The 15,590-nt window shown below is 34.4% G+C and overlaps 1 protein-coding gene and 1 non-coding gene across 2 annotated transcripts; both read left to right on the plus strand.

Annotated features, from left to right (window-relative positions):
- The first annotated feature begins 3,690 nt into the window (after window positions 1-3,690).
- Window positions 3,691-3,792, plus strand: LOC113688659 (small nucleolar RNA R71). Its single transcript, XR_003448025.1, has one exon. It is a non-coding gene; the product is annotated as a small nucleolar RNA R71 (small nucleolar RNA).
- Window positions 3,793-12,897: 9,105 nt separating this feature from the next.
- LOC113743732 (uncharacterized) lies at window positions 12,898-14,225 on the plus strand. Its single transcript, XM_027271812.2, has 2 exons — window positions 12,898-13,162; window positions 13,265-14,225. The coding sequence occupies exons 1-2, from the start codon at window positions 12,937-12,939 to the stop codon at window positions 14,053-14,055; spliced, it is 1,017 nt and encodes a 338-aa protein (XP_027127613.1). The 5' UTR covers window positions 12,898-12,936; the 3' UTR covers window positions 14,056-14,225.
- The last annotated feature ends 1,365 nt before the right edge of the window (window positions 14,226-15,590 follow it).

The raw sequence follows: 15,590 nt of genomic DNA on the forward strand, positions 1-15,590 counted from the left end.
TAAGGACAAAAATACCACTTCACCAAGTATGTTAGTTTCTATAAAGTGTGTGAATGTATATAAAAAAGAAAACCGAAAAGGCTAGTTTCGTAAGTATAATGATGTATATATACATTGTTTTAACATGGTTATTCAACTTAAATAGTCAAAAAGTCTCAAAACCTTTATATATTTTCATTATATGTTTAAATTCCACATAACTCACAATCATTTCAAGTCCCATGAGTATATCATTTATAATTCATGATAATTTTGCTGTTACTGAAAATTATGATGAATATGAAACAATTCAAGAAATTTAGGAATGCTAAAATAAGAAAATCTTTCACTCTTCATAGAGCAATAATTGAAAAACGTCATATAGGAAAACAAGAAGTACAACCATTACAACCATGGAATTTAGAAATGCAAAGGGAGATTAGACCTGGAAATGTAATTGATTCCTCTATTTGAAGGAAAAAAATTAACAATGTGTTCTTTTAGTCAAACTAACATGTGATATTGTCGTAACCACCATTTGGCAACATTTTGTAAAACAATGAATAAGTTCCTCAACAATGTACATCACAAATCTATATGTGTATTTAAATACATAACCCACAAGAGAGCTTATTGATCTAGATCTAAAGACTACTCAGGACACTCTACTTGTAATTGTACTAGTGGTAAAAACACACCCTATGGGTGTGAAAATGAAGAAAAAATGTTTAGTTATTTTTGTTAAAACCAATAGAAGTTTTTGAAAGGTATGGTTTTCTTTTGTGCAAAAAAAAAAAAAACTCATTGATAGTGGAATTTATTGAAAATTATTAAACTTAAATAATTATCTTTAGTAAATCTTTACTTTTGCTAGGATAAAATTAGAAAATCAAAGGACAACACAAAATTTTAATACCATACACTTCCTCATGCTTTATATATAGAAAGATGTAATCTATTACAAACGTAAAACAAGTATAGTTAAGTGTGAAAAACTGGTGGGAGAATAAAGTGTGTATATTAGGTAAAAAACTATTCAATGTCCTAATCATTTGATCAAGTCAAACTAAATTCAACTGTCATGTAAGTATATCATTGATCCATTCACATAAATGAAAAATATATGTATTGCACATCAAAAATCAAAATCACCAACCTCCCAAACCTCCCCACCCACCTTTCCCCCACAAAATAAAACTAAAGATATGAGAGATTAAACTAAAAGAAACGAAATAACAAAGAGTTTCCAAGCCTATGATGTGTATATATCTTAACGTCCATACAACTCCATTTGTCACTTCTTTTTGTACCAATAACATAACTGAATGCCTCAAAAAGATATGACCTCTCTATCCTATGAAGTATATAATCAGAAGTAATTAAAGAAAATGTAAATTCTCAACTCATAGGGAAACTAAAGTATAGTGAAGTGAGACACAAACTTAAAGGGTGAAATTAAAAGAATTAGGATAGATGTACCTTTAAATCCACATGAATGGCTTTATTCTCTACCACTAAACTTTCTCTAAGATTTAGTGCATCCAACTTTTTGGAACACAATTACTTCAACTTCCTACAACACATTATTTCAAATGAGTTAGACAGGAAAATTTGAATTCACAATCCTTGCGGTGACTACAACCAAAGCTTAGAAGATTTGGCAGATATATTGAACTTAAATAATAGACACTTGTTTTTATATATAGTATTGTTATTGTGCTAAGTGTAATAAGCCTCTGCAAAATGCAGGTATTTGGTAGTTGTATGTTACACATTGTATTTTTTTTTAATAATAATGATTTTCATGATAAGTCCTTTTGTCTTTTAAAAGTTTCAACCCCATGTTAACTCCAAAAAGTGCAAGTGTAATTTCTCCAAATTCCTTTCTTTACTCGCCGCTCAATCGTCCAAGTCTTTGTTCACAACTTTTTTTAAAACAAAACTCTAAAATCCTAAACTATGTAAAAGCCAAAATCAGTTCCTCATATACCTAATAATTCCTTCCAATATATTATTAACATCCAAAAGTATTTAGTAGCTGATTGCATGCAAAAGAAAACAAAATGCAAAATATGAGATGTAGAACTAGCGCAATAAATGTAAAAAAAATTTAGGGAAAAAACACTAGAACCTTACCTGTAGAGTATTGTTCATGTTGTAAAAAATCAAGCACAAGAAGCATACAAATTGAATAATAACAAATCAAAAATCGCGAATAGAATGGAATGTAAATACTAAACACTAATTTGCCTTCTTGAACATCAATTAATGTACTAGTGGTAGCTAAGAATGGTCTACCTAAAATGATAGGCATATGCATATCTTCCTTCATATCTGACATAGTAAAGCCTACCGGTATAATGAATGATTTCATCTTTATAAGGATATTTTGTATCATACCAACCAGACATTTTATAGACCTATATGTCAATTGAAGAGTGATGTTGGTGTCTTTTATCTCTCTCAAATCAAGCTTTCGGATAATGAAAAGTGGCATCAATATACACTTGTACCTAAATCACATAAGGCAATAGAGAAATTAAAATGTCCAATGGTGTAAGGTATAGTAAAACTCCCTAGATCTTTGAGTTTCGGTGGGAGCTTAAATTGCACACATGCTAAACATTCCTCCATAAGTGCTATCATTTCATGATCTTTAATCTTTCTCTTTCTTGATATAATATCCTTCAAGAAACAATTATAAGAGGGAATTTGTAAAATATCATCAATGAAAGGAATATTAATTCAAATTTTTAAAAAAATTGAGCAACGTTTTTAAAGCTCCTTCTCCTTTTTGTTTTGCTTCAACCTATTGGAAAAAGATCTAGAGTAAGTAATATTCTTAGAAGAAATATGAGAAGAAAGCATATCAACATCAATTAAAGCATGATCATTTTGGTTTTCATTTACCCTTTCATTAGCTAATCTCTCATGGTTTTTCCCCACTAGACTCATCAAGGATAGGTCCCTCTAAAGTTTTACCACTTTTAAGATTGATGGCATTAACATGCTCTCTAGGGTTAACCTCGGTCTTACTAGGTAACTCATCCGGTTGTCTAGAATGGATAGAATTGGGAATTTGGCCTATTTGAAATTGAAAATTCCTAAACAAGTTCATCATGGTTTCCTCAACTTTATCAATCCTCTCATTTATGCTTTGGGCATGTTTCTCAAGAGTAATTTTCTAAGTTGGTCTTGACTTAATTGGTGCTTGTTTTGGCAAAAAACCTGATGGATTGGTTGGACGGTTTTGATTAGATTAGTCCCTCCGTCCTAAGTTGGGATGGTTTTTCCACTTAGGGTTGTAGGTATTGGAATAAGGGTTATTTTGAGGTGGGTGGTTATAATTGTTGATATACTTAACCACTCAACATTGAAATAATATGATTTTCACCACAAATAAAGCATATAGCAACACTTACATTGGAACTTGTACTCGTTCCACCTTGTCTACTAAGCAATTTCTCAAATATATCCATTTGAGAATTAAACATATTCTCTAATTTTGCACTTTACAAAAGTATCCACTCATACATACTAGCCAGTCTTCTCGGATTATCACTTTCATTTGTCCATTAATAATTATTGATAATTATTTGTGCATCCTCTGGTGACTTTTCCATAAGTGCTCCTCTAGCAGTGGAATCAATAGTGATCTTGGTTGGAAAGGTAAGACCATGGTAGAAAATTTGAACAATCAACCACTCCAGAAGGCCATGGTGTAGACATCTCCTTTGAATTGAATCTTTCCCAAGTTTCATATAATGACTCTCCTTTGTATTGATTAAAACTTGTAATACCCATACGAAGTTTAGCTATTTTACCGGATGAAAAATATTTATTGAAGAATGTTTTAGACAATTCACTCAATGTAGTAAAAGTATGAATTTGATAGATATGAATTTAGCCATACCTTTACCTTGTCAAAAAGTGAAAATGAAATAACATAAATTTAATTGCATCATTATTTAGTCCATTTACTTTAATTGTACAACAAAGGTTCGTAAAATTGGCTAGATGAGTGTTTGGATTTTCCGTTGCATTTCCTTCAAATTGACTTTTTTGAATCATTTGAATGAGTGTGCGCTCGATTTCAAAGTTGTTTGCATTTATGACTGGCCTTACTATGTTTGTTTATGCTCCGAATTCATTCAGCAAGGCGTAGTCTCTCAAAACCCTTTACCTTTGATCCACTATTTGGTTTACCTCTTGTTGCTCAATGAAAGTATCTCATGCACTTTTCACCTCAATTTGCTCTTGTTAGGCATGCCTTCTCCCCTTCTAGCTATGTTTATTGTTTAGGACAAATATCGCTTTGTTGAAAGAATTAGTGTCCTAACAAATAGCCAAAGTAACAACAAATTATTAAAGATAAAAGATAATATATATGAAGATAGCAAATAAAAAATAAAATAACCAATAACTGGATCAATAAAGCTTATTTTAACCCTAATGTTGCGCCCGTCCCCTGAACGATGCCAGAAGCTTGATCACTAGCTAGAATTCAAAACTTTACCCAACTACCCTATACGTAAGTATAAGGGTCAATGAGTATAGAGTATTAGGATCGATCCCACAAGGACTAAGAAAAGCACTAGGGTTTTGTTTAGTCACCTTATCATCTAGAAAAACAACTAAACAAGTTAAAAATTAAACCATAGTTTAAGTTAAGATCAATGAAAATAAGATTGCTTAAAGATCAAATAAAGAGACTTTCTAGGGTTAAGAATCCTTTGTTGTGCCAAAGATAGAAACTGGTTAGGATGACTAAGTTATGTTTTTCATAATTTGCCAAGAAAATAACTTCCTAATGCATGCCCTCACTTTCGCCAATGAACATGATGTTGTTGGAAATTGTTTTCGCCAATATCTCAACTATTTATACCCTTCATTAACTTGCTTTCATAGAGAAAAAGCTAGCTACAAGTTGAATGAGGTCAATAAATTTATTGCATAAAATTCCACCCAACTTTATTTCCTACTTTTGTAAGAATAAAAAATCTAAGAACCAAGATTTATACGTGGACAACTTTCTCTTTTTTTGGTAGATATATAGAGAGATCTAAGAACCAAGATCTATATGTAGACAACTTTCATTATTCATACAATCATCAAATAATTCATAGTCGATGGCCAAACAACCATAAATATCAAGTATTAGCTCTTCGACTAGCCAAATCATGAAATAGCATAATCAATCATAACTACTTCATATCAAAGCAACTACAAATTCTTCTTTACCCAAGGATATGAAAAACTTAGTTAAACTTAGTTAAACATCATGTTATACTCATCCAAGCATGAATAACAGTTGCAACTCAACATTCAAAATAAGCACAAGAGAACAAGAGTATAGTAAGAAGAATTCTTATTTAATTTCTTGAAGTTGAATTCTTGAACTCCTCTATAAGTGGTTCCATCAAATAAGCAAAGTGCAAGAGTGTCCCTTCACTTTTTATTTTAAGCTCTCTCACTAAACTAGACTAACAAACTGCTACTAAGACTTTACCAAGCTAATCTCTTGTTTTTTCTCCTCTCCACTCTCTAGTCTCTACTTCATACTTTGTCTTGTGAAGAGCTCCTCTATTTATGGAGGGATTTTGATGCAAAAGACAAAATGTAAATCATGATAAATATTCTTCTTGAACCCATAAACTTGTTTTATTGAAGTTGCCAACATCTTTTGCAGGTTTTTTGGGCATTTTCCATCGAAATTTGATCAGGAAAATGAGTCAAAAAAGTTATGTGAACAAAATGCAAGTTGCAAGCCACAATCAGTGATTCGCGAGGCTGATCCACGAACTGTGTCTTGTGGATTAATCGTGGATCAGCTCGTAGTTCCTGCCCTTTTTAGGTTTTGCATTTTTTGACCAAACTTCAACCTTGCTCTGTTTTTGCATTTGTTTCAACTGCAACTTTCTCGATAATGGAAGTCAAACTAGCTCTTGTACAATACGTGAAATTTGTAGCCCTTTAAGTTAGATTTCTAATGCATTAAGAATTATCTCATTTGGATGTTTGTACAATGGTAAATGACCAAAATATCTTTGACTAGTCAATCCCCTATTTCAACTTTTGACGGAAAAATTGTTCAACTGTTTTGACTTTTTGACTAGGAAACACAAGAATTGGACTTTGATGTCTCAAAAGAAATGTACCCCTATGTCTTAGTTTCAAAATGGTTTAAAAATCACCTCAGTCCAGTACTTGTTACTCAAAATATAGCCAAAATACTAGAATGTATCAAATCTATCAAGCTTTCCTTCTTTTAATCTTGATTGCATTTCACACTTTGAACATTTTATACTTCATATTTACTTCAAATCACTTCAAATTTTTACAAATCTATTAAAATGATCTTCCCTTGATCTATGAAATGCCAAAATATACAAAAACATCACAAATTTGTACATTAAACCATATTTTGTATGTTTTGATCATAGACCACATGAAAAGTAACCATAAAGGAGCTCAATTCTTTCATTTTAACTTAAAAACACACCGAAAAAATGTTAAAACTTCACTAAAAGTACGTAAAATATATGCTAATCAGTATGAGCAATGAAAGTTGCTTATATGTAGTGTTTATTAAACTTGTGTGTAATGTTTTCACTATGAAAGTAGGTTAAGGAAGGGTATAAGGAGTTGAGGAATTGGTGAAAGTAATTTTCAACAATATTATGTTTATTGGCGAAAGCGAGGTATGCATTAGGAAATTATTTCCTTGGCAAATCATGGGAGCCATAGCTTAGTCATCCTAACTAGCTTCTATTTTTGGCACAACAAGGGATTTTTAATCCTAAAAAGTCTCTTTATTGGACCTTTGAGCAATCTTATTTCCATTAATCTTAATTTAAATTATGATTTAGTTTTTTATCTTGTTTGGTTGTTTGTCTAATAATAAAGTAAGTAAACAAACCTATAGTGCTTTCCTTTAGTTCCTATGGGACTAATTTTGATATCTTGTACTTGTTGACCGGTATACTTGTGGATAGGGTAGTTAAGTAAAATTTGGAAACCTAACTAGCAACCATCGCCACCATATTATTACCAGAAAGCAAACTCAAAAATTCAGCATGGTATTTGTAAATAGTCCTGAGCGCAATGTTGGAATTGTGAGAATAAATAGTGATCATAATCAGGCGGCAAGAATCGATGGCCAATAGCCACTTCATCTTCAATCATGCTTTCATGGGCTGCTACCCTTAGCGATGTCTTTGATCCTACAACTGCTCCCACTAAGCAGAGGCTCCATCCTTCAACTGATTAGCTACATGTTTGACTTGTCTGTCCCCAGAAATCCCTATGTAGTCAAAAGCCTCTCAATTTCTACAACCTAGTCTATGAAATCCTCAATACCCAAATTGGACCACGGGCAGGAAGTGCAACCGTTCCTAGCGATTTTGTGTATTTTGCACACCGCGTAACTTTGTTTACATAACATGTTACTTTAGAAAAAATTTTTGTGAACCCCACACACGTTGTTAAAAATGAAGTACAAGAAGTGATCTGAATCGTATAATTATTTTGGACCAAATCCTGGCCGTGAACAGTTCAGGGACGGTCCTTCTGATGACCGTCCCTGCCCCATCTCCACCCAAATTGCCATTAAAAGGTAGGATGTCTACCTTTAATTGAACTCTTCGGCCTCTTGGTTTTGACGTTGATGACTCTCACGGAAAGGGCTCTCTGGCCAAAAGAGGCTAATGTCTCGTTATTAGACAAATCATCCCCATAGACCTGCTCATTATTGGGATTTGGTTGCTAGAAATTGACTAAGGTTCTGTCAAGAGTTACTCGCTCATCCCGATTACCTTGTCCATTCATACCCTAATCGCCTTATAGATCCAATCGCTGTAAAAGCATTCCAAGAGTATCTTACATACGATCAAGATGAGTCCTGAACTCAATGCAAGTGTGCACCAAAACCTCGTTAAAGTTCTATGTGTCATGGATGAGCTGAGTAAAAGAAGGTCACGTGTTTAGATTGTATTGGGAGCCTTGGAAGTTGGTTAGAATAGTAGTAGTATAAGTAGGATAAATTGTTGCTATCATTGGTAGGGGTGGCAATTCGGGTCCAATCAGGTTGGCGGGTCGGGTCTTAACCCGACCCGCCAAAAAATCTGTTGACCCGAACCCGACCCGTCAACCCGTGACGGGTCAGTATATCTGACACGAACCCGAAAAATTTGGGTTGGCGGGTCGACCCGAAATGACCCGAAAATTAATTTTAATTTATTAATTTATCACTGTAAATTCTAATAAAATCAATTTCTCACAAAATTAATTACATCATCAAGTAATAAAAATTTAAATAAATAATTTCAAATCAAATCCAAAATAAATTAAACATCGTAAAAGTGTTTTATTCCAAACCAAATATAAAATAAATTAAAACGAATTATATTATTTGTCCAAATATAATAATTTTAACTTCATACAAGGTAAATAAATTCATTTAGGATTAAGTAATTAATGCCTTTGAAAAAAAAGAATGATTTAGTTTAGTTAGATAAAATAATTTTTATATTTATTAAATTATTTTTAATTTGTAAACGGGTCATATCGGGTCATATCAGGTCACCACGGGTGAAATTGACCTGTTTTCTTTTCGGGTTCATCGGGTTCGACCCGATTCTGACCCGAACCTCCAAAACTTCAACCCAAACCCATTAATTTCGTGTTAGGTTCGTGTCGTGTTTTCGGGTCGTGTCAGAAATTGCCACCCCTAATCATTGGACTTTTGGTTTTCTGGCAGTTTGTACTGGTTAATGCTCATTCGAGTGTTTCCATTTTTCCCTCTCTAAGTTTCCTTCATTCTTCTCCCCTTCTCTTCTTATTCCATCTCCTCTATTTCTGTAATAATTTTTGTAGAATTATTAATACAATAAAACCCCATTTCCTGATCTTGGAGTTTGCATTTACTATTACATCAATTTCTTTTTCTTATATCCTGGGTAATCTGATCACATCATGACAGTGGTATTAGAGCAGCTACGATCCGTCCGGGTTTGGCTGCTTGATTAGAACTTTTCCTTCACTTCTGATTCACTTTCTTCCCTATCCATCTCCATCTCCATGTCTTTTCTTCACCCTTGAAGAAATCTCTAAATTGCTGATTACTTCCTGATGGGCCATAAGAAGCCTAAACAAACAACTAACGTACGTAGTAGAGTACTATGAGTAATTTGAAGAGTGGAGAAACGAGATGTTGACTTTGAAACCAGAACTCAGTGAGGAATATTTTATTGATGGTTTTAACTTTGGGCTTGATTGGAATATCCAGATGACGCTAAAGGGATTTAGGAATCCACCCAAGATTTTGTATGAAGCATATCTCCGAGTAAAAATCGAGGAAGCTATAATGGAGAAGCATGATTCTGCTCTTGATTTACCAAAAGGAGAGCAGCTTATGAGAGAAAATGAGGTTATAGAGGCTGAACATAGTGATATAATCACTAACTTGAAGAATGAAAGTGTAGTCAGCCATATGTTTGATGAATTGTGTCAAAGGACTCCAATGGGTTTTTTAGAGGAGAACCAACATGAAACATCAGCAAGGGACTATCAAGAAGAAAATGCTATAAACCAAGTGTCTAATAGATTGGCTCACAACGGTTGTGTTATCTCTCAAGGGCTTAGCAATGAATTGCTTATAGGGGGCCTAGCTTGGAAACAAGGCTCTATAGACAAGGAAATATTTAACTCTGCTTCAACGCTCCATTGTCCCAGAATTTGGTTAGCTGCGAGGTAAAGCAAAAGTTCGCTGAGGAAAAAATTAATTGGAATCAGTTATCCTGTAGTGGTTATCAGTTTGGAAACTATTCTTCATATCTAAAATCTATGTTATCATCTAAACTTGTGAAAATGGATAATGATGAACAAAAGCATGATGGTGCCGTCAATATTGTTCCTTCACAACAAAATAGACCACTTGATGACTTGATATTTGATCCTGGGGATAGTACTAAAATAGCAATGAACAAAGACTGTAATGACTCTAAAATTGGTGCAGTTTCGATGCAAGGTATATTTTACATAGCAATAGTTGAACACCTTGTTTGTTTGATCAAAGGGTTGCCTAAATTAAGTAAGGACTGCAATCCTAATGTTGCTGTGGATGAGTACTGCTCTGTGTCTTTATTTTGGATAGTGAAAAACACAGCACTTGAGGTGAAAAAAGATGCAAATGCATTCATTTTCTTGTTCAACCCCGGTGAGGTTATCCTGCTTGAAAACTTCTGCACTGGACAATTGAAATATGTAGAGGACTGCAGCTTCAAATTGCTTGAAAGAAGATGTCCACAGAAAGGAGAAGTAGAGAAGTACAACAGTTATCTATTGTGTCCACATTTCCATTTGGCAACTTTCTACTCTTGCTGTTTGTGGTCACAAAAGTAAAATTGTGATTATGGAGGCTGGGGAAAGTGAACTTCTTAATGAGAAATCTTCCCAATCTTTATTATAGTGTAGTCAAATTGACTTTAGTAAGTATAATAGCACATTAGTTTACTGCATATTACCAGCAATAGTGTTTCAAGATAGGGATATCATACAGGTACATGCACCAGTGAAAGCTATATCAGTACTTGCTAATTTCTTGGAAGTAAAAGAGCCAACAAATAGGTACTTTGGTCTACAATTTACGGCTGGCTTGGCCTGTAATGGCTACATAGGAATTCTCCTATCTATTTCAAATCCAGGAGTAACAGCAGGACTTCTAACCTTGCTTGGTTGTGTTGATGCTACCCTGCAAGACCTTTTAAAGTCAGTAGAGAAATTCCTTGGGTTGCTTTATCCAGATCAAGTTGCTCTTAAAAGATTATTTATGGTTGGTGGTGCTACTTCTAGAATTTCAGCCCTTGTTGCTCAGCTAAAACTAATTCCAGGACCTGACTTTGGGAGTGATGGGCAACATAGAACTTTACAGGTTGTAAACATTTTGGAGCCACAAGGCCTTGCTGACCACCAAACTTGTAAACTCCCAATTCCTTTACTTGATTCTTTTGTTTCAGATGTGCAAAATTGGCGGCTAAATTTCTTTTGCACGTGCTTATGGAAGATCAATCTCGGAAGAATCAGCAAGCTTTGCCATTTGCTTATACTACTTGCTTGCTGCGAATTGCCAAATATCAATCTGAAGGCTTTGCTTGGAAGCCTGGAACTTTGTTTGGCATCCTTGAGGACAAGGATTGTTTAAGGGGGAAGCTTTGTCACGGAGTGAGCTGAGTAAAAGAAGGCCACGTGTTTAGATTGTAATGGGAGCCTTGGAAGTTGGTTGGAATAGTAGCAGTATAAGTAGGATAAATTGCTGCCGTCATTGGACTTTTGGTTTTCTGGCAGTTTGTACTGATTCATTATACTCATCCGAGTGTTCCCATTTTCCCCACCCCAAGTTTCCTTCATTCTTCTCCCCTTCTCTTCTTATTCCATCTCCTCTGTTTCTGTAATAATTTTTGCAGAATTATTAATAAATAAAACCCCATTTCCTGATCTTGGAGTTTGCATTTACTATTACATCAATTTCTTTTTCTTAACCCTGGGTAATCTGATTACACCGTGACACTATGATTCAGTCTTGGGGCAGGAGAACCATCTTTGGGTTTGTTAACAACACCGGCCATTGATACAAGAATATAAGAAACCTGCTGTGATGCCGACTGACATGGAAGTAGATAGATAAGAATTATTACAAGAACGATTTCCGAAAATGGATAAAGAGTGATACTCAATTAACTCTTGTAGAAAATTCAGAAGAGCCTCAAACTCAAGAAATTCTCAAAAGAACCACTGTCAGTACTATTACTAATGTGAGATACAAATCAAGAATGCACTCTATCTTGAATTATAAATTCTCTTGACTCGAAATTTTTGTGTATTGCAATCTGTCTGTGCTTTACTTTGAGTTATATCTTTTCTAGCCAAAACAGCAGGATATGAACTCAAATCTGAGAAACAAGACACAGACGGTGGAAGCTATTGCAATGTTATTCCGTTTCTTAGTGCTTGTATAGCTTTCTACACGCTAATTCATTGGCGAATTCATGGATCTTTCATATTAAATGCATCTATAAAACATTAAATTGTACTTCTCCCAGTTTATTTTTCTTGTGGTAAGTACCATTAGCTAGTGTTGTAGATGGAGAGAAAACATAGGCAAGAATCCAGGGCCACTAGCGATTAATGAAGTCCCAAAAAAAAAAAATATTTCCACCGGCCTGAAATGGAGAGCTTTCTTCTTCACATGCATCGACCATAAAATGAGATCCAATGTTTCATTTATAAGTTGTACTCTCAAATAGACGCAGTTACTGTGACTCGCATTTTTTTACAATTATTTAGAAGTCTAATTTTCAGTCTGTAAACCATTTTATGATAAAAAGAGGTTGAAGAAAAGTTGGCGACCAAAGTATTTCGGTACATGGGAAATAAACTTCAACTATCATATGATAATTTTTTACTTCTTACAACAAAAACGAAAGTTGGTCCTAAAATCAATGCTAGATAAAGTTTGTGGTACATTGTTAGTGTTAACATTCCAGACGTGATGTTGTGCTCTTGCAATGACACACTAATTTCTTCAAACTTTGGTGCTTAATAAACAATCTGATCACAGGCTATTAGTCATGTGCTTGTATAACTCCGAAGTCCAGAAGATGTAAGTCAACTCCCACTAATCTAACACGTTGGAATAAACAAGTATTGACCAAGATTAGAAATTGCGCAAACCATTTGAGATCTAGTACCCAAGCTTCGTAGTCATTGATCACATGCTAGATTCCACGGATGAGAATAAAAAAAAGCAACAAGCCATATGACAATGGAATTTGACAAAAAAAAAACGGAAGGAAGGAAGTGGATAGTGCGTACTTCTTGGTTAACTATAAAAAGAATAGGAGAGCAAGACCAGTAGGACACCTTAACATAACTTCATTTGGCTACCTATCAAAAAATGCAATGGAGATCCTAAGAAGCAATGCCATGTTTCTGATTCTGCTACTTTTTGCGGCCAGCATAGCAGGCATTCAAGGGGACACAATAACTTGCTACAGTCGAAACAGCCCTTGTTTTCTCGAGTGGGTCAATTGTCCATCTGAATGTCCTTCAAAGTCAGCAACAAGCACTAAATCTAAAGTTTGCTACCTCGACTGTAACAAGAAAAAATGCCAGGCAGAATGCAAGAGTAAGACATCCATTCTCCTAAGCAACTTGCTCCCGCTTATGTTTCATATGATCTGAATCTTTGATTGTCCATTTTGATATTGACATCTTTTATCACTAACAGGCAAGAAACCAAATTGTGGTACTCCTGGAGCAGCATGCTTGGATCCCCGCTTCATTGGTGGAGATGGGATTGTCTTCTACTTCCATGGTAAGAAGAATGAACATTTCAGCTTGGTCTCAGATACCAATCTCCAGATTAATGCCCGATTCATTGGTCTAAGGCCAGCTGGTAGATCACGAGATTACACCTGGATTCAAGCACTTGGACTTCTTTTTGATTCCCATACTTTCTCTGTTGAGGCCACCAAGGCAACAACATGGGGCGCTGATGTAGACCTCCTGAAACTTTCCTATGATGGAATGGAGCTTGAAATCCATGAAGGTTATTCATCTGTCTGGCAGTCTACTGATAATGCCATCAGAGTTGAAAGAACTTCAAACAAGAACAGTGCCCTAATCACTATCCCAGAAGTTGCAGAGATCTCTGTGAATGTAGTACCTGTGACCAAGGAAGATGACAGGATCCATAACTATCAGATACCTTCTGATGACTGCTTCGCTCATTTGGAAGTACAGTTCAGATTCTTTGGCCTATCCTCAAAGGTTGAAGGTGTCCTTGGCAAAACATACCAGCCAGATTTCGTGAACCCAGCAAAGCCTGGAGTTGCAATGCCAGTAATGGGCGGTGAAGATAAGTACAGAACCACTTCGCTTTTGTCTACAGATTGTAAGGGTTGCATGTTTTCTTCAGCTGGACTATTGAATGCAGAGGACTCCCTAGTTATGAACTATGGCAGCTTAGACTGTACTGGAGGTTCAAGCAGTGGCAATGGAATAGTCTGCCGGAAATAATTACCGAATCTCTGAGGAAGAATAACAAAATGACGTGTTTTTCGACAAACAAATCATCTTGCAGAGTTGTCTTTGTTTTACTATTTCAATGTTGCATTTCTAGTTAATATTGCGTTTGCGTGGAAAGTATTTCATGTTATTTTTCTCTAAACTGATGAATTTCTAAAGAATATGATGTGTACTTGTTTGATTTAGAAGTATTTGCACAAGACGAGTTGCTCTAAACTTGCTATGAATTCACTGCCTCCAGGCTCTAGATGTTGAGGACGACATCAGCATCCGTAACAACCCAATGCTGCAAATAATATTGTGCGAAAACAATGATAATTTCAAGTTAAGCATTTCATTTGAGATTATCTAATTGTTAATAAGTATTAGAGAATTTGTAATGTTATGACTTATTTGCGTGCAACAAATTTGGGCTTAATCACAACTTGTCGCCCGTAATGTTGGATGAGTGACAAATTGCCCCTTGTAATAAAAAAATGTGTAAATTGTCACCACAAAAAGTCAAATATACGGGTTAGACTTTTTATCTATGGGAGGTGTGAAAAAATTAGTCCTACCCTCATATACTTAATATTTGGAAAATTTATCCTTAGGAAATGGACCAAATGTGGTTGTTAATTTTTTTTTTATTAAGAAACATTGTAGGGTTAAGGAAATGGTGGTAAAAAAACTGATTTAAATATTTTAAAAATTAGATAAATTAGTTTTACCCAAAAATTGTTTAGCTTCTTATGATAATTTATGATATTTGAATATTTTTCAGAAGAAAATACCAGTACTTACAAATGTTTAATTGCCTTGCTCTACGATGAGGAATTATTACTACAAATAGACCATTTTTTTTTAACAAAACAACAACATTAAATACAATAATAGAATAAAAACCTTTAAGAGTTCGAGTCCATGTTGAAGCTACTAAAACGCAAAATTCTGTGAAAGGTGCAACTTATTAATAGATTTTTGGGTAGGTTGTTTAATATAAAAAATTGAATATTTCTAATGAGAAAAACAGTTATGTTTTTAGTTTGTTGTTTATCTAGAAAAACTAATCTAGTTGACTACATGAAGTTATGAGCACCAATTTGTCCTCAAATTTAAACTGAAAAATTATGGGTTGACAGACAAACAACCATTTGTCTGTAGGATGTGATTTATATATTTACTAATTACAGGGACAATTTTCTATTCACCTAATACTATAAGGGGACAATTCATGATTAAGCCAACTATTTAGTAAGGATCTTTTACCAAAAAAACTTTATTGAGTAGATTAATCATAACGAAAGCTAGATTATTGATGACAAAACTCAATAAATTAAGTAATGAAAAGGGGCAGAGCAATTTTGAGAATAGGAACTGATACAAAAGACCTAATTATTAAAGCTTATCAGTGGACAGCTAACATGAGGGGAAAATAATAGTCAATCAAAATGAGGAAATTCAAAGGGTTACTGTTTTATGGATGGAAATTAATATTGGAGACCAACAGCACTAGACATAAAGAGTAGGATCTTTAGTTTAGACTT

This window comes from Coffea arabica, chromosome 5e, assembly GCF_036785885.1.
Source record: "Coffea arabica cultivar ET-39 chromosome 5e, Coffea Arabica ET-39 HiFi, whole genome shotgun sequence".
In the NCBI taxonomy this organism is placed as follows: domain Eukaryota; kingdom Viridiplantae; phylum Streptophyta; class Magnoliopsida; order Gentianales; family Rubiaceae; genus Coffea; species Coffea arabica.